Raw genomic sequence first — 25,642 nt, 5'->3', positions numbered from 1 at the left:
CATTCAGTTGTGTCCAACCCTTAGCGACCCCATGGACCGCAGCCAGAGCTCCATGATGACAATTCAGCGTGTAAATTCACCACAGGGGCCCTTTGGCCACGAGTCCAAAAACACAGCAGGAAAAGCAGCCGCGGAACCCAGACAGCAGAGCTCAGCGTTCAGAGTCACCCCAGTGGTCTGCATACACTTTTGTTAAATGGGGGAAGGTCCTCATCTTCACGAAGGTAACATTTAGGGGGCTTCCCTGACAGTGGTTGAGAATCCGCCTTCCAAAGCAGGGGACACCGGTTCGATCCCTGGCTGGGGAACTAAGATCCCGCGTGCCACGGAGTGACTTAGAACGTCTGTGCACCCTGGTGAGAGATCCCTCATGACGATACAACGGTCCTGCGTGCTGCAATTAAGACCCGATGCAGCCAAATGAATTTTTACAAATAACATTTAAAACAGTATCGTATTATGGCCAAAGGGTTCTTAAAAAATTTTTCTCCCCACTGCTACTCTCTATGGTCAACGGGTTTTTGACAAGACAATTCATAGGACAGAACAGTTTCTGCATTAGAGAGCACTGAGACAGCCGGTGATCCACCCGGAGGAAGTGCTGCGTGTGGTCCCTCGCTTCCCATTATACACGAACATTACCTCAAAATGATCAAACATCTGAATGTGAGCGTTACAGTTATAAACTCCTAGAAGAAAACAGGGGCGGAAATCTTTCTGACCTTGAATTAGGCAATGATTCTCAGACGTGACCTCAAAGATGTAAGATGTAAAACAAAAACATGATAATTTGGACTTCTCCAAGATTTTTGCGCTTCACTTCAAAAGGCACGACCAATATAAAACAGATAACCAACAAGGACCTACTATAAAGCACAGGAAACGATACTCAATACCTTGTAATGACCTACAATGGAAAAGAATCTGAAAAAGTATATATATATATATATGAGTCACTGTGCTGTACATCTGAAACTCACACAACAAAAGACAAGCCACAGACTGGAGGAAAATATCTGCAAACCATTAAAACCAGACAGAGACTTGTATTTAGAGTATAAAAACGTACGGTAATGTCCCCAGCAGTATATTCACAATACTCGAAAAGTGGAAGCAACCCAAATGTTCCTCCGCTGTGGTCAGCAGATAAACTACATGCGGTCTGTCTCTACAAGAGCATGGCTAAGAAGGGGTGACGTCCTGACCCCTGCCACAGCAAGGCTGAAACCTGGACAGGCTAAGCGGAAGATGGCTAAGAAGGGGTGATGTCCTGACCCCTGCTACAGCAAGGCTGGAACCTGGACAGGCTAAGCGGAAGAAGCCAGTCACAAAAGGCCATTTACTGTGTGACGCCATCATATGAAACGCTCAGAAAGGTTAATTTATAGACAGAAGGCTTAGTGATTTTGGGGGACCGGAGCGGGACAAGACAGTGATGGAAAAAAGACACGAGGTTTCTTTTCAAGACGATTTGAAATTATTTAAAATGAAATTGTGCCTACAGTTACACAGCTCTGTAAATATACTAATAATCATTACATTGTACACTTCACACGAGTGAATTTTATGGTGCATAAATTAAACCTTGGCAAAGCTTAAAAAAAAAAAATCCCACGATGACAAAATACAATGCAAGATCAGAGATAGATCAGAGATGCAAGATCGGAGATTGGAAAAAAAGCCTTGCCATCACTTGGATGACTGGTGAAACACGACTGTGAATTGTATTTTTACAAATCTTTTTGGCGGCACTGCGTGCAGTATGTGGGATCTTAGCTACCCAACCAGGGATAGAACACACCGCCCTGCAGTGCAGTCCTAACCACTGAACCACCAGGGAAGTCCCTTTAAAGTGTATTTTAGATCCTAAAACTGTGTCTCATGAATTTGGCTACTGGATCGCAGTTACATAAGAGAATGTCGTTGCTCTTAGGAAACACGAGCTGAAGCCTTATTTAGGAGTAAAGGTCATTGGGCTGCAAGTTGATGACCTCTCAAATAGTTCTGAGAGAAAAAAGTCTTTGCGAAAGAGTGAAATTTGGTGAAATGTTACTTATGATGAAGCTGGGTGAAAGGTGCATGGAAGATTTTTTGTTTTTTTCAATTCTTGCAAGTGTCTTCAGGACTGAAATTGTTTCAAAATAACTCAATGAATCTACACGTAAAAATATTGAGTGGGACTTGAATACCACTGAGAATAAAGCCATGGCCCCCAGAGGAGAAAAGGCACAGACAATGCTGTGAACACGCCTCCCACGGCGGTGTCCGTCTCCTTGCACTCCTGGGGAATCCCCAGAGAGAAGACACAGCCCGAGCCCAGGGGCTGTCAGGGGCATCTGCCCACCCAGTGATATGTGCTTACTGAGAACCTTCTGTGCGCCAGGGGGGGCGGGGGTCTGTAGCAGGGGAAGGGTGTGAATCTTCTCTGTCCCCCACGCCGTCTCTGTCCCCACACAGCAAAGAGGCTCCTGAACGCCGGGGCCCGGGGCCTGGACGGAGCAGCAGACGGGCCGGGCCCCCTCCGAGCAGCAGACTGGGTGGCTTGGGGACCTGCAGGCTGCCTGTGTGCTGGGAGGCAGGGATGGGGGCCAGGACATGAAGGGGGCACCTCGCTCTCCTCCCATCACAAAACCCAAACATGCTGCCGCGTGGAGACCCCATCAGGTGGCCCCCCACCCCTGCTCCCGGGGCGCTGCCCAGGGAGGCCCGTTCCTGGAGGCTCCATCACTTCTCAGGCAGCGGGCGGGGCTGAGCTATTTCAGGAGGTCTTGCATCCCATATACACACCCAGCACCACCGGTGGGCCAAACACTGCGCTTCACACGCTAACACCTTTCAAACTAAAACAGATGCTGCACTGTGAGTAAAACTCACAGACGTCACGCTCCTCTAAGGCGGGTTCTCGAGGCTAGATGTGGGCTTTCAGCCACGGACACTCACCCTCCTGTGCAGAAGTGGGGCGTATGTGGGCACTGGGGTGATGAAAAGGTACGCTCCCTGTGCTAGAAAAGCTGGGAGGTGCACATGGAGTCCCCCCTGGCTCCCACCCCTCCCCCCTTGCCCCCTCCCTGGCTGCACCTGCTCCTGCGGGGAGGACAGGGCTGGGGGGCGAGGGGGCCCTAGGGCTCGCCCCTCAGCAGTCTCCAGGGGCCATGTTCCCACTCTGGGACTGGGTGCTTCCGGCCCTTCTGCCCCCAACAGATCAGGAGCTTCTTGAGGTGACAGGGATGGCGCTGAGTCCCGAGCGGCCAGCATGGGGCCAGGGTGACCTCGAAGGTGGGGGCTGGGCCAAGGGGACTTCCTAGCCATGAGGCCACTGGGCGCTCGGAACAGGGCTAGCTAGGGGGCTGACTTCTTTAACAATTTCATTTTCACTAGCTGAGACTTGAGTAGCCACCCATGGCCAGCAGCCACTGTGCTGGGCAGTGTGACTTCTAGAGGTTTACGGGAAACACGGAACGGACCCAACGCAGGAGGTGAGCAGGTCAGCTGGGAACCCCTCATCCCCAGCTGGGACGGGGGGTCCCCCGTCCAGTGTGGCCCAGGGATTCACCCCACTGTGGGCACCGAGCTCCCCGCAGGGCGGGCACCGAACCAGGGGCTCTGCAAGCCACAGCAACGTAAGGGGTGTTCCGGGAGAGTTTTACCAGCTAGTTTCTGACTCTATAAACAATGGCTTTAGAACTTGAAGCCGTGACCCCTACCCTTGTAAGCAAGAAACCGGCAAAATCCTAAGGACGCATACTCTGCGACTGCAAGGCATGGCCACAAATCGCCTACATCAGCACACCTGGGCTCCACCTCCGCCCTCTTGGAAGCCAAATACTCCAGCTGCCCACCGGAGGCCACCGACGGGTGGGCAGCAAGATGCCCCAGCCTAATAACCACAGCCGAGTGCGTGGGGCCACCTGGGACTTTCCAGGGAGCCCAGGGGCCCCAGCGGGCCGGCCTGGGCACGGTCGTCCATGCCACTGGGGCTACAGCCTTTGGGGTGGCCTGTCACACAGCAGTCATGAAACGAAACACGAATCAGCACACTGATCCCTAGGGCGGCTGCCCCGGGCTGTCAGAGCTTGGGGCCCAGCATGGGCCACGGGACGCAGAACCCAGCCCTCAAGCATTCTCTGGAGGGGTGGGGGCCCCACCAGCAGGGTCCGGGGCCCCAGGGAACTGATCTGCCCTTTAAAAAGAGCAGAGGCCTGAGCGGGTGGGAGGGAGGCAGCCTTCGGGAGAGCCCGCGGCCTGCACGGAGCTGGGCTCTGACCCGGCTGGACCCACCCCACTGCAGCCCAGACTCTCCCTGTTGTGCTTCCAGTTCAGGGTTACAAAGCCCACACTGTGGGTGGGCGTCTTTTTCCCCTCTTACAGGGGAGCAGGCAGACTCGGGGCGACCGAGGATGAGACGGTTGGATGGCGTCACCAGTTCGACGGACGTGAACTTGGGCAGACTCCAGGCGACAGTGATGGGCACGGAGGCCTGCCATGCTTTAGTCCACGGGGTCCAAAAGGCGGGCACGACTGAGCGGCTGAGCGGCGACGACAGACTCAGGAGCAAAGACGCCTGTCCGAGTCGCCCGGCCTGACTGCCGTCCTCCGGATCCAGCTTCTGCAGGCCCTCACCCTGCGGGCAGTGACACCCTGCAGACGCTCCCCGCCTGGCTCGAGGGGCAGGTGGCAGGAGATGGCCACACCATGGGGGGTGCTGACCCAGCGCCCACCGCAGTGAGGACGGCGGCAGGTGGACCCCCAGAAGAGGGCCAGGGCGGTCAGCAAAGGCTCAGCCTCCAGAGACACCGCTGGGCCTCCTCCCATGACGCCCATGGCCGCTTGATCACCCAGATGACAGAGTGTGGGGGCGCCCGCTGGCAGCCACTTGCCACCTGAGAGGGGGCACCAGGGACCTTGGCCTGACCGCTCAGGGCGTGAGCAGAGCCTGCATGCTGCGGGTGCTGGGCCGGCAGGAAGGGAAGCTGTGAGGGGAGGGGACGCCCCACCGCCCAGCGGGAAAGAGACACCCAGGGAAGATCCCATTTCCCAGATAAGGCAACCGAGGCCCAGAGAAGTGTGGGGACTCGCCCAAGGCCTCACATCTTGGCCCGCGGAGAGCGGGGCCACGGGGTCTCAGCTGCTCTCCCCCGGAGCTCAGCAGGCGCAGGAAGGAGTCGTCGCGGCCGCTATTCACTGGCAGCTACAGGTGCCAGGCCTTCAAGCCCTTTTCTCTTGTCCTCTGTGGGAGGCCATCTTAGGCCCACTCTGCAGATAGTAAAACTGAGTCCTGAGGCTTGACGAGGTCACACAGCAAGGCAGCGGCATGGAGGACTGGCACTCAGGCTGCCAGACTTCTCCAGGGGCTGACCGCTGTGCCCACACCGCCTCGGTTTCCCCTCTGTGCAAGGAGGCTGTGTGTGGGTTGACCTCTGACTTGCTGTGATGTCACCAGGGAGGCGGGCCTCTCGCCTGGCAAGTCTCAGGGCTGAAAAGGGAAGTGGAGAGCTGCTGTTTCCCCATCTGGCCCGCTCCCCTCCCTGGCCCTGTGCCAGGCAGGTGGTCACCTCCCTTCGACCACTTCCTCCGGAAATTCCCCGGAACTGCCCTTGTGCCCGCAGTGGGAGCATGAATGCAACCTCATGCCTCACATCCTCCTGCTAAGACGCCCGTAGCAGAAAGCAGGAGGGACAGCTACTCACACAGGGCTGCGTGGTTTCCCAAGGGCCAGCCAGGCTGCCAGCGTCTGGACCCCACCACAGCTGCGACCCCCAGGGCCGCCCTCCTCTCCGCCTGTGTGGCCCCGCCTCCTGCCTGCCCCCTGCACCCTGTCCTCCATACAAGGTCCCCAGGCGTCCTCTTCCACCCGAGGTCTCATTACCATGAGGCAGTGTGCCAGATGGTTAAGGGCCTGGGCTTTGGGGTCACGGTGATTCGAGGGCCCTTTGTTCATGGTGTGAACTTGGGCAGGTGGCTGTGAATCCCCGGGCCTTGGTTTTCTCACCTGCAGAATGGGGATCTTAACGGGGCCGACAGGAAGGGGTGACGCAGGTCAAGTTGCCGAGCACAGCGCCTGGGGCGTCTTATCAGATCACAGCGGGGATGCTGGGAGACTGCGCCTGCCCAGCCCAGCTGGGGGCCCCCCGTTTTCTCTGGGATCCCGTCCTCCACTCTTAAGTCCATCTGGTGTCCGTGGACTCCATCCCTAACTTGAGTACTCCGCCCTTTCGCCAAAGCGACTGGCCCAGGCATGAGCCTGTGACCCCAGGCTCCTCTGCGACTTGTTGGAACCATTTCTGCGGGGATCATTAACAGACTACTGGAAACCTGGAACCCGGGGCCCCACGAGCAGAGACTGCCTGAGGGTGAAGCTGTGAAAGAAGGGAGAAAGACACCCGTGTCTCTGACACACGCTTTGAGCTCCTGAATCAAACTGTACCTGAAGCCCCGTCTGTTTTAGAAAGTGAAGGCAAGAAAGCTGCCCTTCTGCTCAAGCCAGCCTGGGTTTTTCGTTTGCTTTCATCACTTGCAACCAAAAGAACACTGGTTACTCCAACCTCCCCGCTCACAGGCAGCACAGCCCTGGGGGCTCTGGCCCCCCGCCTGCCTTTTTGGCCCCGATGCGGCCCTCATCCCGTCCAGACCCCACGCCACCCAACACTGACTGCGGCTCCCCGGACACACCGACAGATCCCGCCCGCCGTCTGGCCTTCTCCACCCGCTTCGCTCTACACGCACTCCGGACCAGGCTCAGACGCTGCTCTGGAACCCTCTCCCTGGAACCCTCTCCTAAATACTCCCCTTTCTGCAGAACAAAGCTTCTTCCCGGGTGCCTCAGATGGTGAAGAATCCCCCTGCAGTGCGGGAGACCTGGGTTCGACCCCTGGTCAGGGAACTAGCAGCCACGCGCAGCAACCAACAGCTCACCGGCTACAGCTGGGGCAGCGCTGGCCTGTCAGCCGCTCAGTCGTGTCCGACTCTGCGACCCCATGGACTGCGGCCCGCCAGGCTCCTCTGTCCATGGAATTCTCCAGGCAAGAACACTGGAGTGGGTAGCCATTCCACCTCTCCAGAGGATCTTCCCGACCCAGGGATCGAACCTGGGGTCTCCCACATTTCAGGTAGATTCTTTACCATCTGAGCTACAGGGAAGATCTCGCAATTAAAGGTCCCGCGTGCCACAAGGAAGATGGAAGACCCTGTGTGCCACAGCTGGGATCTGTCACGGCCAAAGGACTACTAAAAATTAAGAAATAACAATATTATAATCACACTGAGAACAGCCGTTTTACTCCACGTAACCACTGACATTCATGGAGCCACTGCAGCGTCACGACACGTGGACACGCCCACGTACAGTGTGATTTAACCCTCACCTTGGGAAATGCGATCCACAGTTTGCAGAGGAGGAAACTGAGGCTCAGAGAGGCACAGGGGGCTGCCCAGGGAGTCACAGCCACCCACATGGGGGCTGGGCACCGACCCACCACCTCCCTGCCCCTACCCTGGCTTATCTCTGCCAAGTGAACACGCTTTAGGGGCAGCTTGGAACAACAGACCGGTTCCAAATAGGAAAAGGAGTACATCAAGGCTGTACGTTGTCACCCTGCTTATTTAACTTATATGCAGAGTACATCATAAGAAACGCTGGGCTGGAAGAAGCACAAGCTGGAATCAAGATTGCTGGGAGAAATATCAATAACCTCAGATATGCAGATGACACCACCCTTATGGCAGAAAGTGAAGAGGAACTAAAAAGCCTCTTGATGAAAGTGAAAGAGGAGAATGAAAAAGTTGGTTTAAAGGTCAACATTCAGAAAACTAAGATCATGGCATCTGGTCCCATCACTTCATGGGAAATAGATGGGGAAACAGTGGAAACAGTGTCAGACTTTATTTTTGGGAGCTCCAAAATCACTGCAGATGGTGATTGCAGCCATGAAATTAAAAGACGCTTACTCCTTGGAAGGAAAGTTATGACCAACCTAGATAGCATACTCAAAAGCAGAGACATTACTTTGCCAACAAAGGTCCGTCTAGTCAAGGCTATGGTTTTTCCAGTGGTCATGTATGGATGTGAGAGTTGGACTGTGAAGAAGGCTGAGCACCGAAGAATTGATGCTTTTGAACTGCGGTGTTGGAGAAGACTCTTGAGAGTCCCTTGGACTGCAAGGAGATCCAACCAGTCCATCCTAAAGGAGATCAGTCCTGGGTGTTCATTGGAAGGACTGATGCTAAAGCTGAAATTCCAATACTTTGGCCACCTCATGCGAAGAGTTAACTCATTGGAAAAGACTCTGATGCTGAGAGGGATTGGGGGCAGGAGGAGAAGGGGACGACGGAGGATGAGATGGCTGGATGGCATCACTGACTCCGCGGATGTGAGTTTGAGTGAACTCCAGGAGTTGGTGATGGACTGGGAGGCCTGGCGTGCTGCGATTCATGGGGGTCGCAAAGAGCTGGACACGACTGAGCGACTGAACTGAACTGAGAAGGGCTTTAACAATTCGCTTCTGAAGGACTTCCCTGGTAGAACAGTGGATAAGAATCCGCCTGCCAACGCAGGGGACACTGGTCTGACCCCTGTTCCAGGAAGATTCCAGATGTTGCGGAGCAGCTAAGCCCATGAGCCACTGCGACTGAGCCTGCGCTCCGGAGCCCGCGAGCCACACCCACTGAAGCCGGAGCGCCCAGAACCCACGCTCCGCAAGAAGAGAAACCTCGGCACTGAGAAGCCCGCACCCATGCTCCGCAACAAGAGAAACCGCGGCACTGAGAAGCCCGCACCCGCAGCCAAGAGTAGCCCTCGCCGGCTGCAGGTAGAGAAACCAGCGCAAAGCAACAACGACTCAGCCTGGCCAAAAAAAAATCACTTTTAAGATTCAGAGCCAAGCTGGTGTCCTGGCTGCTCGGAGCAGGTGGCCGTCCATAGCCACTGCGGCGTGCGGGCCTCTGGGTTCATGAGTCGCCGCCGTGCCCGGCTCTGACGCAGCCGTTTCACAGGCCCTGGGTTTCACGTTGACTGTTTGCTGCTGGTGTGATGGGAGGCCTGGTGGTCAGCCTGCTGCCGGGAAGCTGTTTCAACACACAAGTGTTTTGAACCTGGTGACTTCCCCATGCGCCGCGGCCGGGGACAGCCCGCAGCCTCTTGCCGGTAGAGCAGAGGCTGCTGATCCTGGCTGACGGGCAAGGTGCACCTTCTGCCTTTGTGGGGAAAGACGGCTGACTTGGAAAAGCCTTGTTCCGATCCAGCAGCCGCTCCTCCTCTGCAAAGAGGGGACAGGGAACCTCCAGGACCGTGGTGTGGCCGGGACGGGGTAACAGAAAGTTATGGGCGCGCAGTAGGTGCTCACTCGGTGCTCTTCTTCTCCCTGTCCTCACGGCCTGGAAGCCGGGCCACCTTTCACCCACTCGTAGGCCCTGGCATCCCGTCCTTCTCACCCTCAGGGAGCTGTCCTGACCTCTGGGCCCTGAGCAGGTGCCCCAGGAGCCGGGCACAGCCCGCTCGCCCTGCTGCGTGCAGGTCCTGAGCTGGCCTGAGCCCCAGGATGAGCCACAGGGCTCCTGCTCTCTCGCGTCTCACTCCCCAGTCCGACTCCAGGCCCTCAAAGTTTAGCTCAGCTGCCGCCTCCTCCAGGAAGCCTTGGGGGAAGCTGTCTGGATATAAACTCTACCGCTGCTCCCTGGGGCTCCCACAGGCCTTGGAGCTCACCCCTGGTCGACTCTGACTGCCGGTGTCCTAACTTCCTCTTTCCTGGCCCCTCTGCCCCAGGGCACTCTCAACAACGTGCCAGAAGCAGCGTGAGGCCACCACCGCCTGGCCCTGCAGCTGGCCCATCACGGGGTCGGACAGCACTCCCCACACATGCCAGGCACCCACGTGGAGAAGGCCAACACAAAGCCAGCAGAGAGGAAAGCAAAGAGAGAGAGGAAAAGTCCAAATCCCATCCATAAACTGAACTCCTGGGTCCAGCCATTCCTGAAGCCATTATCCCAGACTTTTCAGTTCCATGAGTTGGAGAAGCCTCTTTTGAGATAAGCCTGTTTGACCCCAATTTTTCTGTCACCTGCAACGAGAGTGCCTCTACCGGGAAGCCTGGTGAGCTGACCCGAGACACCCATGGGCACATGCCCGAGAAAGCCACAGAGAGGGGCTCACACGGACGTCTGGGCCCTCAGCCTGCTTCTGCTGCCTGGCCACAGCCCAGCGCCCGGCGCAGCCCTCTGGGTGCAGCCCAGGCACTCTGCTCTGCTGGCCTTGGTGTCTCACTGCTGTGCTAGAGGCGGGCGATGTTACACTGCTTTCTGGGTGCTGCTATGCTCATTCATTGAAGGGGGCTGATGACCACTCCTCCACAGACTCTTGGTGAAGGTCAGAGGGCGCCTCAGGGTGGCCTGGCCCACACTCACGGGACTCAGGGAGTGAAGGCAGCCGTGTGGACCCTCCTTCCTGCCTGCACCTGGCCGACGGTCTGCAGATACGCTGCCCAGTGGACCTGGGTCCCAGCCTGGGGGCCACCTGGAGCTCCAGACACAGCGTGCCCACGCCTGGCCGGTCTTCCTGCTGTGACTGTGGCCTTGTTTCTGAGCAGGGGTCTGAAGGCCCACATGCTCCAGCTCTCTGATGCTGGGGTTCTACGTAGCCCTGGCTCTTTCCAAACAGAAGGGGTTCCAAACACAATGAGGCTGGCAGGTATCCAGGGGACAGTGTCGGGTGGGGGCCTGGCAGCTCCATGGTCTCTGTGTCCCGCCCAGGCCACGCTCCAGGGGAAACTGAAGTGAAGTGAAAGTTGCTCAGTTGTGTCTGACTCTTTGCCACCCCATGGACTATACAGTCCATGGAATTCTCCAGGCCAGAATATTGGAGTGGGTAGCCTTGTCCCCTTCTCCAGGGGATCTTCCTAATCCAGGGATCAAACCCAGGTCTCCCACATTGCTGGAGTATTCTTTACCAGCTGAGCCACCAGGGAAGCCCAAGAATACTGGAGGGGGTAGCCTATCCCTTTACAGCAGATCTTCCCGACCCAGGAATCGAACGGGGTCTCCTGCATTGCAGGCGGATTCTTTGCCAACTGAGCTATCGGGGAAGCCCTTAGGGGAAAGTGTCACTTGCAAATGAGTGTCCAGGCCCCCGGGAAAAACTCCCCAAGGGTTCGGACTCTTCAGGGTGTGCACGGAAGGTACCCCCACCGACCTGAACTTTTCTGGTGACTGCGAAGCAGAGAAAGCGGAGTGGACCAGGCCCGCGTGGGCGGGGTGCAGAGCCAGGGCTGACAGACCCAGGCGTCTACACAGCGGTGACCCGCTGCCTCAGAGGGTCAGCAGGAAGGAGGGCTGAGCCTGAGGCCCTGTTTTAGCAGAACTGGGCTGAGGAGGTCACGTGACAGAGGGGACTCGGTCTGGGGACTTTGGGAACTTTCAGGAGAGGGAACGGCGGGACGTCCCGCATGGCTCCCCACAGCCTGCGCCGCGCAGCTCAGGGCCCCGGGCCCCCACGGGCCTGCTCCGCTGTGGCCCTCTGCCTGCCGCCTGCTCTTCCAATCGCCCTCAGTCTACCTACTTCGTGATGCTTCAGCTCCACTCGTCCCTGAGCTCTGACACCCGTGAGGTCGTGAATCGGGCCTGCCGGTGGCTTTGTGTCAAATGGGCCCCATGCATCTCTGAAACTAAGCCACATGAGCCTCAGTGGCCGCCCCCCTCCCCTGCCATTCACCCCCTCCTGTGCCTTTTAATCCGGTTTGTTCGACCCTTTCTGACGCCCAGAGACGACACAGTGCTTGGCTCACAGTAGGCGCTCAATAAGTGTTTGTGGAATGCTTGGGTTTAGGGACGCGCAAGGTGCTGAGAGAGTGTGGAGCTGCGGGGGCCTCAGCTCACGACTCTGGGGCCTGCGGGGCAGGCGAGGATGGGCGGTTCGGAAGGGGAAGCAGCTTGTCCGAGGCTTCCCGAGAGCTAACCACAGCGCCTGCCCAGGGTCCTCCCCAAGAGCCAACCATAGTGCCCAGCCAGGCCCTGCTGTCCCGGCCCGGATCACCCCCTCCTGCCTGCCCTCGGGACGTTGATCTTCTGCCAGCCGGGGTCCATCTGCCTGGCCAGGCCCCCCCACTGTACCTTGGCACCCGGCAAAGGCAGGTCGTGCCTGACAAGCTGCGGCTGGAGCCCTGGGCCCTGAGCAGCCTGACCACCAGGATCCTGCCGCAGCCCCTGGCCCAGGGGGTCAGTGGGCAGCCCTGTGGCTGCGTCAGGGGGAGCCTTTGTCCGCCCTGGCTCAGAGGGCAGCCCTGGATGGAGCTCACCCCTCAGCCGTGCGTCCCCCACCCCAGTGTGGGCTCCAGGGGGCCTGTGGGGTGGAGACCCCCTTCTTAGGACTGGAGTCCAACCGCCTGCAAAGGAAGAAGCGGACCCAGTGATGGGGTCATCACGGGAGCACTGACCCCTGCCCCCTGCAGACGGCGGTGCCACGCACTGGGGGCTGGGGTTCGCTCTGGGTCCAAACCCCAGGTCCACCTCACACACCGGCCTGGGATGCTGCACACACATTCTCAGGTCACCAGGGGGGACGGCTGCACGGGGCGGGGAATCTCCCTGAAGGCAGGTGGCCAGTCCCACCTCACCCGGGGATTTCCTGAGGGACCGCACCCGTGCCTCGCCGAGTTGCTGTTCCGCGCGCACAGAGCGGCCCCCCCAACTGGGACTGTCCCCAGTCCCTCCAGCCTCACGGCTCCACGCTGGACCAGTTCAGAAAGCAGCCACGGTTGTCGGTGGGGCGGGCGGGGCTTCCCCGGGGCAGAGCCCACTCAGGACAAACTGGACCCCAGTGGACTTATGGGTGGACAGGAAACCCAGGTCCCGGAGCCTGGGGACGTCCTCTGCCCCCTTGCCGCAGCCTACGAGTGCCCCGAGCGTGTGTTCCCCAGGGGATGGGGGCTCCACCCACCACACACGGGGCCTCTGGGGTCTCAGTTGACTGGGCTGTGAAATGGGCACGGCCCAGAGTCTCTCTCTCTCTCTTAGGGGGGGTCGTGGGGCCCCAGGCAGAGAACCCTGGCCTGGGTGAGCTGAGGGGCTCTGGCCATCGCCCCTCTCCAGGCCATGGGGAGGTCTCAACGCTGGGGAAGCCAGCGAACTTCCCTCCTGCAGCTGTGACCGCCCTTCCGGGCCGCTGTGGGAAGCACCAGGGCCACCGACCATGCCACCCTGTCCAGGTGTGGGGAAGCGGGGGCAGAAAACAGTCCCAGGAAGCAGCCCAAAACCCTGGTGGGGGGCGCGAGAGGCCCTCCTCCCGGCCGCTGCCCCAGGACGGCCGGCGCCCCCGCGGGTCCCCTGGGCGCCGGAGCCCCTGTCCCTGCCGCCTGGGGCGGGCGGGGGTGTACTCACAGTCCCTGGGGAGAGGGCGGGGGTCTTCCTGTGCCCTGCCTGCGTCCGTGGCCCCGGGGCCCAGCTGCAGGCCGCCTGCCTCCGTCTGAAGTCCCACTTCCTCCTGGCTCAGCCCGCATCCAGGAAACCACGCCCCGGGCACCCTCGGCCCCGGCGCCCTCAGCCCGGCCGGACACTGCCCTGGGGGTGCTCCGTCCAGGTCTGGGCCCTGCAGGTGGCCGGAGACCAGACAGGCCCCAGGGACTCCGCTCAATGAATAATACAGCTTCCTGCTGGCCGGGCTCTCGCGGCCGATCGCGTTTCAGGGGCCACTCAGCTTCCTCGAGGCTGCTTTGTTCAGAAGCACAGGGGCCCGGCTGGGTCTCCAGCCACTCGGCACTGACCCTCTCGCTGCGGGCCAGCCTGGGCAGGCAGGACAAAGGCAGACGACAGGTGGCCTGGCGGACTCTGCCCTGCTTAGTCTCAAAGCTGCTCTGGCCCACAGGGGACCAGGGGCGGTCAGCTGGCCTCCTTGTGGTCGGGTGGGCCCCCCGAGGCCTCCTCGCACTCAGCTCCCGGTCCCCCACCTGCAGAGCCTCTGGCCACCCCCGGTCACTGCCCGGCCCATCCCCCACTCCTGGAGGCCATGCCCAGATCCCCTCCTCCAGGAGGTCGTCCCCCGTGGGGCAGTCTGTCCCCTGGGACAGCCCCCTGGCCATCTCTGACTGCTCTCGCCAGTCCCCCCAGCCCACACCGTGCCACCCACCCCCCCCAATCTCGTTTCCTCGCAGCAGCCTGCTTGTTTTGACACAGAAAGCACAGTTGCAGCTTTATCCTGCTTCGTGCCCTGCCTTGTCTCAGCCGACTCTGAAGTCCTCGACCTGACCCGGGGCCCTGCAGATGGCACATCCATCCCCAACTCCGTCCCCTCCCCCCCTGCTCCCGCTCAGGGTGTTGGCACTTGCTGAGTTAGCTCCTTCCTGCCACTCTCAGCTCTAGGCCACCCCCTAACCCAGGTGTTTCTTTTCTCTGTCTTGTTTTAAAAACAGTTTCGCTGAGATAGAACTCACGTTCTGTAACATTCGCCCATTTAAAGTGTGCTGTTCACAGGCCTTCCCTGGGGGGCCCCAGGGCTAGGCTCAGCGCCTCGAGGCTTCAATCCCTGGCCAGAGAACTAGGAGGGCACATGCCTCGCGGTGCAGCCAAAATAAAAATTCAAAAAATAAAGCGAGCAAGTCAATGCTTTCAGTGTATTTTAGAGTTGTGCAAACATCACGACCATCTGAGGCTGGAATGTTTTCATCATCCCAGAAAGAAACACCCGTTAGGCAGCCCCTCTGCGTCCCACCCCAGCCTGGACAAGCGCCCGTGTATTCTTGGATCAGCGGACTCGCCTCCTGTGGATGTTCGTGTAAGTGGACCCAGACGCTTGTGGCCTCGCGCGACCGGCCCCTGTCCCCCGTCTGCGATTCTCAAGGTTCGTCCGTGTCACAGCGTGTACCAGCATGTCCTCCCTTTTTACGGCTGACGTTCCGCTGCAGGGACGGGCCTGCTCTTCAGCTGAAGGGCACCTGGGGAGGCCTCTCTGGACCACCAGGTCACGTGGCCCCTTCTGCCCGGCTGCTCCATCACTCCCCCGAGTCTCACCCTCTTCCCCGAGTCCCTGTCTGAAGACGTCTTCATCTGTTTATTTATTGTTCAGCTCCAGCCCCGTGAGACCCGGCCATCTGAGTCCTCACTGCTGGGGGCCCAGCGCACAGTAGGTGTTCCGGCTTTCTGCACCTGCTGGGGAGGCCTGTGCCCCCCTCTGCCACCTCCCCACTAGGCTCCCTGAGGGTGAGAGCTGCCCCACCAAGAAGGGCCCCCAGTGACCCCACAGGAAACTAACAACGGGAGATCCTCAGGGCCCTGGCGCCTCCTCTGCCCTCGGCGGTGGTTGGGGGGGCAGACAGTGCCCCTCCCAGGGTAGACGCCAGGCACTGAGTAGGTCTTCCAGTCCTGCACAGAGACTCCGTGGGGGAAACGGGAAGGGGAGGGAAGACGGCGGGGCTGAGGCTCAGGGGCTCTGAAGCCTGAGGGTCTGCGTGAGCTCGGAGGGGCAGCTCAGATCTCCCGCCCCGGCTGCCCAGAGAAGGGGGGTCAGGAGGGGCTGGTGTGTAGGCTGTGAGCCCCCGCCCGTGAGGTGTCCACACAGGCCCCGCGCAGGGGCCTTGGACAGCTCACTGTCGGGGACGCTCCCTGGACGCCCCCGGGGCCCGGCTGCCAGCTGCGCCCCAGCACTCCATCCCAGATGCCGGGGGCAGGGTCTGCTCAGCCAGGCTCCTCACCGCCCCATCCTCAGCCTGCGCCCCAAAGGGGCTGCCCTGTTTTTCCGCCCCCCAACCAGCAGCTCCAAACCCCCCACCTCCACAGCACCTCAAATGCCCCACCGGCTCCCCCAGGGCAGAAACCGATCTCTCGCTCCCCAAGTAATGCCAGATGCACAAGTGATTTTCCTGCCTGACCTGTGACACACACACGCGCGCGCGCGCGCACACACACCCACACATACACACCCCTACCCCGCCTGCAGGCCCACAGGCTCCGACCCATTTAATCTCAGAACAACCATAAGTCACTTACGCGATAGAACGGGCTGAGCTGCTTCCAGACTCTGCGGTGGCGGGGGTGGGGGTGCCCCGAGTTACGAGCCTGGACTTCCCACACCGTGTCACCGGCCTCTGGTGCTGACGGGGACCCCCTCAGGATCGCCCCAAGAAGCCTGCCCTGCTGGAACCACCCCCCATCTAACAGGCGAGGAAATGGGCCAGAGACGCTCAGCAGCTGGCCGGCGGCTACGCATCTGACGCCCACCACCGCGGGCCGGGGGGGCTCTGCATCCCGCTCCCCGGAGTTATGTCTGTCTCGCCCCGAGCCTGGGGGCCCCGCTCAGCGACCTCAGCCCGAGGCTCCGGGACCCTGCCTGCGGCCCCCGAAGCGCTGGCGGGGGGCCAGGCCTGGCTGGGCAGCCTGCTCCCCACACACCTCGCGCTTCTCCAGATGTGAGCTGCCCAGCCAGGGCGACAGGCGCACGAGGCGCGGAATCTGAAGACGCAAGTGGGAAAGTATGCGCGTCCATCGCAGCACCGCAGTCTGTCCCTGTGGCCGCCGCCCACCCCGCCCGCCTGCTGATTCAGCTCTTCCCCCGCAGCCCGGGGGCTGGGATCCCCCCACCCCAGTGCGGGATGGCCCCCTCTGTCCGTCTGTCTATCTCGGGGAATGGTCTTGGCTCTCTTGGGGGCTCCCCAAACAAGTGGGGTGTGGGCCCAGAGACCAGAGCGCGTCTGCTGGAGCCTGAAGCCCCCCGTTGCCCCCCAGCCTCCAGGCCTATCCTCTCAAGTAACCACACAGCACCCTGTACGTACAGGCACTCAGTGGGGCTTTGGAGCAAACCCAGTGCCAACTGTGGTGCCCACACCCCGCTAGAGCTGGTCCTCTGTCACTGCCGGCCATCGCCACTATACGGCCAGCAGTGCCCACAAACACCAGGGGCACTGACCGAGCCCCCCAAGCCCCGGGTGGCTGTGCAATGACCCCCACCTGGAAGACGAGGGACTGAGGAGGGGCCGCTCCTCTCCAGGGGTGAGGCCCTGGCAGGCAGTACCCACCGCAAGGCCTGGGCCCACCGCATCCTGTAAACAAGCCCTGAGTTTTCCCAAGTGCCAGTCCCCGGAAACCACGGGAGAGAACAGGACATAGGAAAACCCCGCTGTGGCCACAGGGAAGGGCGCGCAGGGACTCGCCCTCTGCCCGGCCCGGCCTCCAAGGTGCCCGCCCGGGGAGGTCTGTCCCAGGGGCTGAGGAGGCACAGGCAGCTGCTGACTCATACTGGGGGGAGCTTTCCTCGCTCTGCTCCCACAGCCAGCCGGCCTCCCCACCCAAGAGAAGTCTCAGCCCTCACTGTCTGCCCTCAGCCTGGCCCTGCAATGGCTCTCACCCTCCCGTCCACTCAGGGTGAAGCCCAGGGCTCCCACACACTCTCCCCTAGCAGCAGAGACAACCAAGGTCCTTGACACGCTGGCTTCTCACGATGAGAGAGACCGGGGAGGCTGGCTTTCCCTTTTCCCCTTGGCTGCTGGGAAGCTCAACCATTTTCATCTCCACAAAAGGACCCCAGGATCCTGCACATCTCTCTCCTGCTCTGCTTTTTTTTCCCCTGCCAAATCATGATATCCTAAACTGTGATTTTCTTGATCCTGACATTTTATTGTTTATTTTATTGCAGGCATTTCATCTAAGTGGTCACGAGTATTTGGGGAAGGAAAGAAGGCAGGAAGAGAGGGAGGAAGCAAGGGAGAGTTTATATTGTTTACATGCCAGGTAATGAGGGTGGGAAGAAAGACGGAGGATCTTCCCACCCCTTATTCTTCCTAAAACCTCCCCTTACAGTAAAAAATATGCCCCAAGGTGTTATCCAAATAGGTGGGGTCTCAAAGTCTTGCCCAACCCCTATAGCCAAGGAGCCCAGCCTTGTCTGAGGTCACACGAGCTCCCTGGCTGCTCCAGCTCTGAGCCCCTTCAGCAGCTGTGGAGGCTGGAACCAAGCCCCGGGGGCGGGGTGGGGCCAGGACAGGCTGGGGAGGGGGGCGCCCACGCCCAGGGCCAGCTCTGCTGCACCGCAGTCTCCACCCCCATCACACCTGGTTCCGGGCACCCCGCAGCTGGCGGAGGGGGGAGTCAGCTTACCCCGTGCTGGCTGGGAGCCAAGCCCCGCCACTGCTCCCTCCCTCAGCCCTCCCGCTAAGCCTCTAGGATCTGCAGGTGGAAACCTTTGGCTGGAGAGGTGAGGCCTCGTCACCCACCAAGGCCAGTGAAACGGGGGCCTGGGGCCCGAGTGCAGGCTCAGCGCGGGGGCCCGCACGTGGCCCACGGGGGCAAACAGTCCTCCGCTGAGTGCTGAGCGCATCTCACCCGGGGAGACAGTCAAGGGGGCTGGGGACAGGGCCCGGGTCCCCCACTGCGCCCAGCGTGCTGTGGCAAGTGCCCGCCGGGGAGGCTGCCAGCCACACCGAGCCTGCCTGGCATCCTGCAGGGCACCCGGGCACCCCAGAGCCCCAGAGGAGGGCGCCGGGGGACCCGTCCTGCCTCCAGCCCTCGGGCTGGGCTGCCCTGGACCTCCCGGAGCCAACAGAAGCGGGCCAGCCGGTGCCCACTCGCCCCCGCCCGCCGACCACGGCCGGGCTCAGCTGCGTCCACTTGCCCGTCCCTCGGTACCTGAGGGTCCTCACGGAGATGCAGTATTTCCACATGAGGCCCCACATGCCGCCGCCGCCCTTCATGCCTGGCGAGTGGGGAGCGGGCAGCTGGGGCCCACGGCGCTGCCCTCCGGCCCCGGGCGGCTCCGGCCGGGGGGCTGGCTCTCAGGTCACTTTCTTCTCCATGGTGGGAGGGAGACAGAAAAGGCCCGGAGCGCGGGGAGGGGGCGGCCGTCTCGGACCCCCGCAGGTCCCAGCCTTCCGCCTTGCGCGGCTCCAGCCCCTCCCGGCCGAACGGGGCTCGCACACCCGACCCCGCGGCTCCGCCGGCACAACCTCGCTCTCCTCGCCTCCCGCCAGGAGCCGGCGGTGGCCCTGGGCCAGGGGAGCAGTGAGTCACTGGGCGGGCCGGGTGAGGGGCGTCCACCCAGGGCCCCGGGCTGGCCCTCGGTCCAGAGGCCGGCCTGGGACGGGGAGGGAGGCGGGCGGGAGGCGAGGGCGGTTCGCATCCTTCGTCAGCTCCCCAGAGGCCTCAACCCAACACCCGCCCGCCGCGGCCCTGCCCACCGCGGCCAGGATGAGGGGGCTGTCTGCCCCGGCTCCCAGAGGAAGCCTGGGTGGATGGGGAACAAAGACGCGGCTGGCCCGGGCGCGCAGCCGCCCACCCCGGGGGTCTCCGTCTGGCCGGGAGACGGGGTTGCCAGCCCCGGCCAGCCCACCCCTCGCCGTGAGATGACCCGGGGGTGCCTGGCCCCTCCTTGGCCTCAGTCCCCCAGCCAGCCCACCCCAGCCTCACGGAGCCCTGAGCACGGGTCCAGGACTCACTCACTCATTCTCCCTTCTGCCTGACGGAGGCGATTTTATCACCAGCTCTCCTGGCCCCCGTGGGCCGGAGAAGGGACGCAGGGCGGGCTCCCCTCAGCCGCTGTGGGGTCTGGTCGGGTCCCAGCTGTTTCTGGAAGGGACCCTGCTGGATCGAGTGCCCCGCCCTCGCCCCCTGCCAGCTGCTCCCAGGTCCAGCCCACAGCGGTCAGTGGGGGCTTCCCAGGCGAAGCCGTGACTCACGGCTTCTTCCCACCCACGGCCCCCAGGGAGCCCCCAAGAGCAGGTGGGACCAGATCCCACACACAGCTGCTGCCCAGCGGCCGCCGGGGCTCCCATCTCCTCCTCAAGGGGCCCGAGGCTCAGGGAGGGCCTCACCTGCCCACAGAAGGTCAGGAAGGCTGGGGCCAGACCTGCCAGGGTCTCCGGGTCAAAGCCTTGTTCTGGGCCTGGACCCCGCCTGCCCTGGCCCTGGCCTGTGCAGGATGGGGAATTTTGCTGCGGATTCCAGCCCGATTCCCACAGTGGGGACAGCAGCTGCATGCTCGTCTGGCCCCTACACAGGCAAAGAACTTTCTCTCCGAAAGGAAGCTGGGCTTCAACAGAGGCCACGGCCTCCTGCGGGCCTCAGAATCCAAATTCTCTCTCCTTGTTATCAGACACCACCACAGCAGGCCCCGACCTGCCCCAGGAGTCTTCCACGGCACTCTGAGGAAGTGGCGGCCCATTCTCTGCTTGAATGCCCTTGGATGCCCCCAGCGACAGGAACCTCACTACCTCTCAAAGTTGGGCATTCCAGCGCCCTAAGGAAACTCTCCCTTGGGGCGAGCCCCCCTGCTGCTCCCCACAGCAAGCAAGCTCTCCATTCAGGGGCTTATCTGGTCCATCCTACGGGTGGGAGTTTTCTCAACACCTGCTGTGGGCACGGCAGAGCCTGTTTACACATCTCGACCCACCCTTGTGCTCACAGATCCACCCATGAACCATCCACAGACCCATCCATCCATCCACACGGCCACACACCTCCCCCCACCTCTGTGCCAACCATCCATCCATCCATCACTGATCCCCTCAGTCACTACCGCCTCAGTTACCACCCCACCCCCGGCCTGGGCGTCCTGTGTCCCCGCAGGGTCAAGAGCTGTGAGAGGCGGCAGCAACGAGCTCCCCTCATCCTGAACCCTCCGCCCACCCTCCCGGTCAGCCCCTCGCTTCTCACTAGGTCCCCGGGTCTCCATGCTCGATGTGTCGCATCCTTGGCAACTTGGAGCCTCGTCTAGTCCTGCCCCACACCACTTGGGTGGCCCAGCAGGTCTGGGTCCCTGCGGCTCCTGGTCCCACGGTCCCAGGCTCTGGGTTCTTATGTCTCCTGGGTTCCCATGTCCCCCAGGTCCTGCTGCCCCAGCTCTGGTGCAGACCTCCAGACCACCAGCTGGAGGAGCATCTGTCTCGCGCCCCTCACACATGCGCCCTGTGCCAAGGACCCGTGGGGGGCCTTCCCCAGCTCCTCTCGTCCTGGAGGACACGCTGTCCCGAGGCGGGGCTTCCCTCCCTTGGCCTTACCGAGAGGAAACTGAGGCCAGGCTTTCTCAGCGCCCAGGGCATCACGTGCTTGGAGGTCTGCTCCTTGGCAAGGATGGGCTGGAGTGGCTGTCTGAGGGTGTGGGGAGCCCCTGGGGTGACCGCACCCGGTGGGCCAAGCCAGGAGCTGTCTCCCATGAGCCTCTTGATGACCTGCCTTTTGAAGCCCCGCAGCCCCAGTCCATGGCCACCACGGGGATCCAGCCTTGCACTCACCTGACCCTGGCCTTGGGCTGGCGGGGGTAGAGGCTGTCACACAGCAGAGTGCCCGGGGGGGCGCCTGGGGGTGCGGGGGCCGCCCCACCATCCCCACACTGCCCCATCCTGTCCTCTCTCACGCCGCCCCCATCCCCAAGGGGCGGGTGTCACTGCCCCCATTTTATGGATGAGGAAACTGAGGCTCCAAGTGCCCTGAGGTCTCCTGAATGTTTTCGGTGGCTTGTGCTCGAGTACAGGGGCCAGAGGCCTGGTCCATCCCTGACTCCCCTGTCCCCACACTCATCGTCTCTGAGTCTGTTTGCTCCTCTGCAAAACGGATCAGGCCTCCCTCCCCTCTGCGCTCTGATGGGGGATGAGCTGTGTGACCTGGGCGCGGGACTCAGGCTCTCAGGGCCATCTCCTCTAGGACGGGGCGCGCGTGTCTTATCGAGAGCCCCTGGCACGCTGGGCAGTGTGGGTGCCCAGTGACTGCTGTCCCCCTCCCACCCCGTGGACCCGGGGCTGTGGGAGGTGAGGGAAGGGCATGGAAGCCTTCACGCCCTCCGTGGTCTCTCTCACCAGTGGCCTGGCCAAAGCCAGGCTCTGCGGAGAGCTGGCCGGCCGACCGCCCTCAGTCTGTGACTCAGCCCGCCCCCTGGGGGTGAGGTCACTGCCGCCCTGGTGGAGGGAAGGATGCATCTGTTCCTGGGAGATGCCGACGCCACAGGGAACTGGGCCTGCGGGGGTGTGTGCCCGCTTGTGGGAGGCAGCAGCTGGGTGGGGAGGGCAGTGTGCGAAGAGCAGGTCAGGAACAGGATGGGTGAGGGGCCCTACCTCTGGGGCCCGAGGGAGGGTCTAGGAACCCCAGGCCAGCCTCAGGCCCAGTGGGCTTTGACCCCTCTACGGGCCTGGTGAGGAGCGCCTGTGCTCCTCAGGCTCCGAACACCCCAACTCCCACCCCTGTCTCATTCAGCAAACGGGTGCCCCACCTGCTCCCTGGCGGTGAGCTGGGGTGATCAGCCCCCCGCCCCGGCCGGGCCCCTGCACAGTCTCTCCAGCACTCGCTTGGCCAGCCTTCCCCAGCCCCCCCAGCATCTTTCCCAACACCCGGCTCCCGCCCCGCGGCTGACCTCGGCCAGGCGGGCAAGGCCTTCTCCCCCCGCCACCTCCACGGAGCTTCCTGGTGCCTGCGAGCGGACCCCACTCCAGCCACACCCCCAGGCCCACCCACCCTGGGCTGGGAACTCTGCACCCTTGGGCTGCAGGCAGAGCCTCCACTCTGATCAGGGCCAGGGGCTGATTCCCCAGGGCCCTGTTTCCCGTGGGTGAGGACAGGGGGAGACCCCGGCAGGGGTTCACTGCCCCGTCTCTGCAGGCATGGGGCCTGGTGGGCACCTCTGCCCACAGCTCTCTCTTTCTGGATTCATGTAACGGCTCCCCCCACCACCTCAGGCCCAAGTAAGCGCCCCCCACCCCCCAACCACTGCCAGCACAGGGGCCAGGCTGCCCCCTGCAACCTCCCTGAACCCGGCCCCCAACTGCTCACGGCCCAGCACGCTGCAGCAACCCCAGCGAACCCCCTGTTTCTGCCAGGACTTGACACGCTGCCCTTCCAGGCGCAACTCACAGGCCACCGCCTCCAGGAAGCCAGTTATTTGTGTGTTTGCTCCATCCACATGACACGCTTTCATCACCAGATGCCACGTGGGGACTTGGGGAGCCTCGCAGCGTGGCAGGCTCTCTGGTGGGAGTGCCGACCAGCACCAAGGAAGAAAAAATTCAGATGCCTTCTGGCAGTGGCGGGGGCTGGCCGAAGAGGAATGACCGGCCCTGGCCCACCTCTCCCACTTCCATCCACCGTCCCGTGAGCCAGCTGCGGCCTCTCTCACCCTGCGGTCTGGTGTCTGTGGTCCCGAGTCTGCGGTCTCTGCTCAGAGAGCCCGCAGGGGCAGGGAGGACGTCCACGCGGCTCTGCGCTTCGCATATCACTGAGTCGGCCCCACGTCAACCACCCAAGTCGTGTCCTCACCTCGTCCGTTTCCTACAGACACATGAGGGTTCCAACACCTGGGCCAGACGACACCCAAGCCCCGTGCCGCCAGCCTGACCCACGGCTGGGCGCGCACAGGCTGAGAGCGAGGTGAGCACAGCCCCGCCTTCTGTCTCTGCAGCCTCTCCCAGCGAGGCCTGGAGCAGCGCCCCGCGTGCAGCGGGCTGAAGATCAAGCCACCTCCAGTCTCCTGACCGTCATGCACACCCCCAGCAGCGGTGCCCTGCAGGGAGGGAGCCCTGGATACGCCTATTTCCCAGATGGGAAAGTGGAGGTCCAAGGCTGCTCCGTGGCCCGGGTCAACTGGGAACCTGAGTTCCGCCTTCTCCTCCTGGGCCCTGGGGGGTCGCTTGGGGGCAGCCAGAGAAGAACTTCACCAAGACCATGGTTTTGGGTGGGGAAGGGCACGTAGGCCAGCATGCAAGCCCCGCCTGTGTGTGCAGGGCCTTGCCCTGCTTACCGCGCACACAGCAGGCTGGAGGGGATGAGTGCAGAGCCAGGAGACACTGCGGGGCCCAGGGGGCGGCTCCGGTTGCAGGAACGTGTGATAGATTCTACAGCCGTTCATCCCCCAGAGCAGCAGGGACGGCTGCTGGTCAGATGTCGGGGGGTGGGGGGCACAGGCCTGACGGGGGCTGAACCACGGGCAGATTGACGTCCCGTCCACAGACAGTGGACGTGGGACAGCGCGGGGGAGCAGGCAGGGGTGATTGGTGGGACAGGGTGGGGAGGACCACACTCCGTCCAAAGGGAAAACTGTTGCTCTGTAGGAACGAGGGCTCTGGATTTTCACTAGTCAGAAATCCAGATTTTTTTCATAAAGACTCTTGGATTTTAGATGTTGCCAATAAGTTCAAATCTAAAAGGTCATGTGGGCTATTTCAGTGAAGTGAAGTGAAAGTCGCTCAGTTGTGTCCGACTCTCTGCAACCCCATGGACCATACAGTCCATGGGATTCTCCAGGCCAGAATACTGGAGTGGGTAGCCTCTCCCTTCTCCAGGGGATCTTCCCAACCGGGGATTGAACCCAGGTCTCCCGCATTGCAGGCAGATTCTTTACCAGCTGAGCCACCGGGGAAGCCCAGGCTCTTTCTGGGCACAGCAAATAAAGCGTAGCGGTGGCTGTCCGGCCCCGGGGCCCCTTGTACCCTTTGCTGCTTCTCCCCCGTCAAGATTCACTGAGCTGCCCCCTCCTCCAGGAAGCCGCCGTGAGTGGTCCAGCTCCAGCGAGGCGTGTGCCTCCTCACGGCACCAACACCACCAGACTAGCAGTGACCTGAGCGTGGGTGTGGGTTTGCTCGTCAACGTCTCGTGCCCCCGGCAGACACTCAGGCCAACAGGGAGCGTTAACGACGGGACACCTACTGAATGAACGAACTTCTCCCTCCCTCCGGCCTTTCGTTTTGCAAATAAGGACAGTAAGGCCCAGAGAAGAGAGGTGACCTGTCCACGGTGGGCTCTGGGGCTGCTGACGGTCCAGCCTTGTGTCAGCTGCCCCCAGGCCGGGCGAGCAGGAAGCATGGAGATGACTGTGCCATCTTACCAAGTTCCGCCGCCTGAGGGAAAAAACGGGGTCCCAGGCTGCTCCAGAGTGTCCGGGGAGCCCATTCCAGGGCGATGGGGGCCACCAACTGGGGTCAGGGCAGTGCCAGACCCCGAGGCCTGGACGTGGCTGCGGGTGCTCTGGCCATGGGCAGGGGGAGCCCCGAGGACAGGGCCTGATGCCGGCGGTCACTCAGACGACAGCCAGCCCCCCGGGGCTCTCTCCTGAGAGTCCCGACCCCGTTCCCCGGGGCGCTGGGAGGGCAGAAAATGCCAGGGACCCTCAGGGTGTGTGCCCAGCTCTGCCACGCAGGGAACTCAGAAGACAGACAGGCCAGAGGCCCGGGCCCCAGTTCTGGGAGATGGAGAAGCCGAGTCTCGGGATGTGCAGCGGCCGGCTCAGGTCACGCGCAGGGGCGGTGGGTCTGGGCGCCTGGCTCTGAGTCCGGTGTTCTGTCCAGGCGGCTGAGCTATACTAGCCCTGGGGTCTCCACAGGCCACCCCGCACGCCCGCCCCCTGCCTCAGGGAGGGAAGCAGAAGGCAGCCCAGGGCAGGGTGCCGGCCGATGAGCCCCGCAGGCGGGCGAGCGAGGCTGCGTGAACACGCCCGCGGGTGGGCGAGGCTGTGTGCAGACTTGTGACGACACGGCCATGCTCCGCAGAGCTTCTAGTCTCGGCATGTCCCAGTCTCCATGAAGACCCGCCTCGCTCTCGTCCAGTATAACAATGCCGAGAGGTTACTGGACGCTCACTGGGGCCAGTGCCCCTACCAGGCATGAACTCATTTAACTCTTAGGTTCACCCTATGCCTGGGTGCGTGCTGAGTCAGTCATGTCCAACTCTTTTGCAACCCCACGGACTGTAGCCCGCTGGG

At 61.8% G+C, this 25,642-nt stretch overlaps 1 protein-coding gene across 6 annotated transcripts in view; it reads right to left on the bottom strand.

Annotated features, from left to right (window-relative positions):
* Positions 1-25,642, bottom strand: part of IQSEC1 (IQ motif and Sec7 domain ArfGEF 1) — a 142,125-nt gene that overhangs the window by 78,831 nt on the left and 37,652 nt on the right. Inside the window, exon 1 of one of the 6 annotated variants that reach the window (XM_070776996.1) lies at positions 18,595-19,065. The exons of 1 other annotated variant lie outside the window; for it this stretch is intronic. In XM_070776996.1, coding sequence (XP_070633097.1) covers positions 18,595-18,659 — 65 coding nt within the window. In that variant the 5' untranslated portion in view covers positions 18,660-19,065. Of the gene's footprint in view, positions 1-13,362; positions 13,831-18,594; positions 19,066-25,642 lie in introns of those variants that run through there. 4 more of the 6 variants (XM_070776992.1, XM_070776991.1, XM_070776993.1 and 1 more) reach the window with 4 other exon arrangements.

This window comes from Bos indicus, chromosome 22 (genome assembly GCF_029378745.1).
Source record: "Bos indicus isolate NIAB-ARS_2022 breed Sahiwal x Tharparkar chromosome 22, NIAB-ARS_B.indTharparkar_mat_pri_1.0, whole genome shotgun sequence".
NCBI lineage: Eukaryota > Metazoa > Chordata > Mammalia > Artiodactyla > Bovidae > Bos > Bos indicus.
Note: the sequence above shows the minus strand (reverse complement) of the source record. Positions and strands in the feature narration are given on the sequence as shown.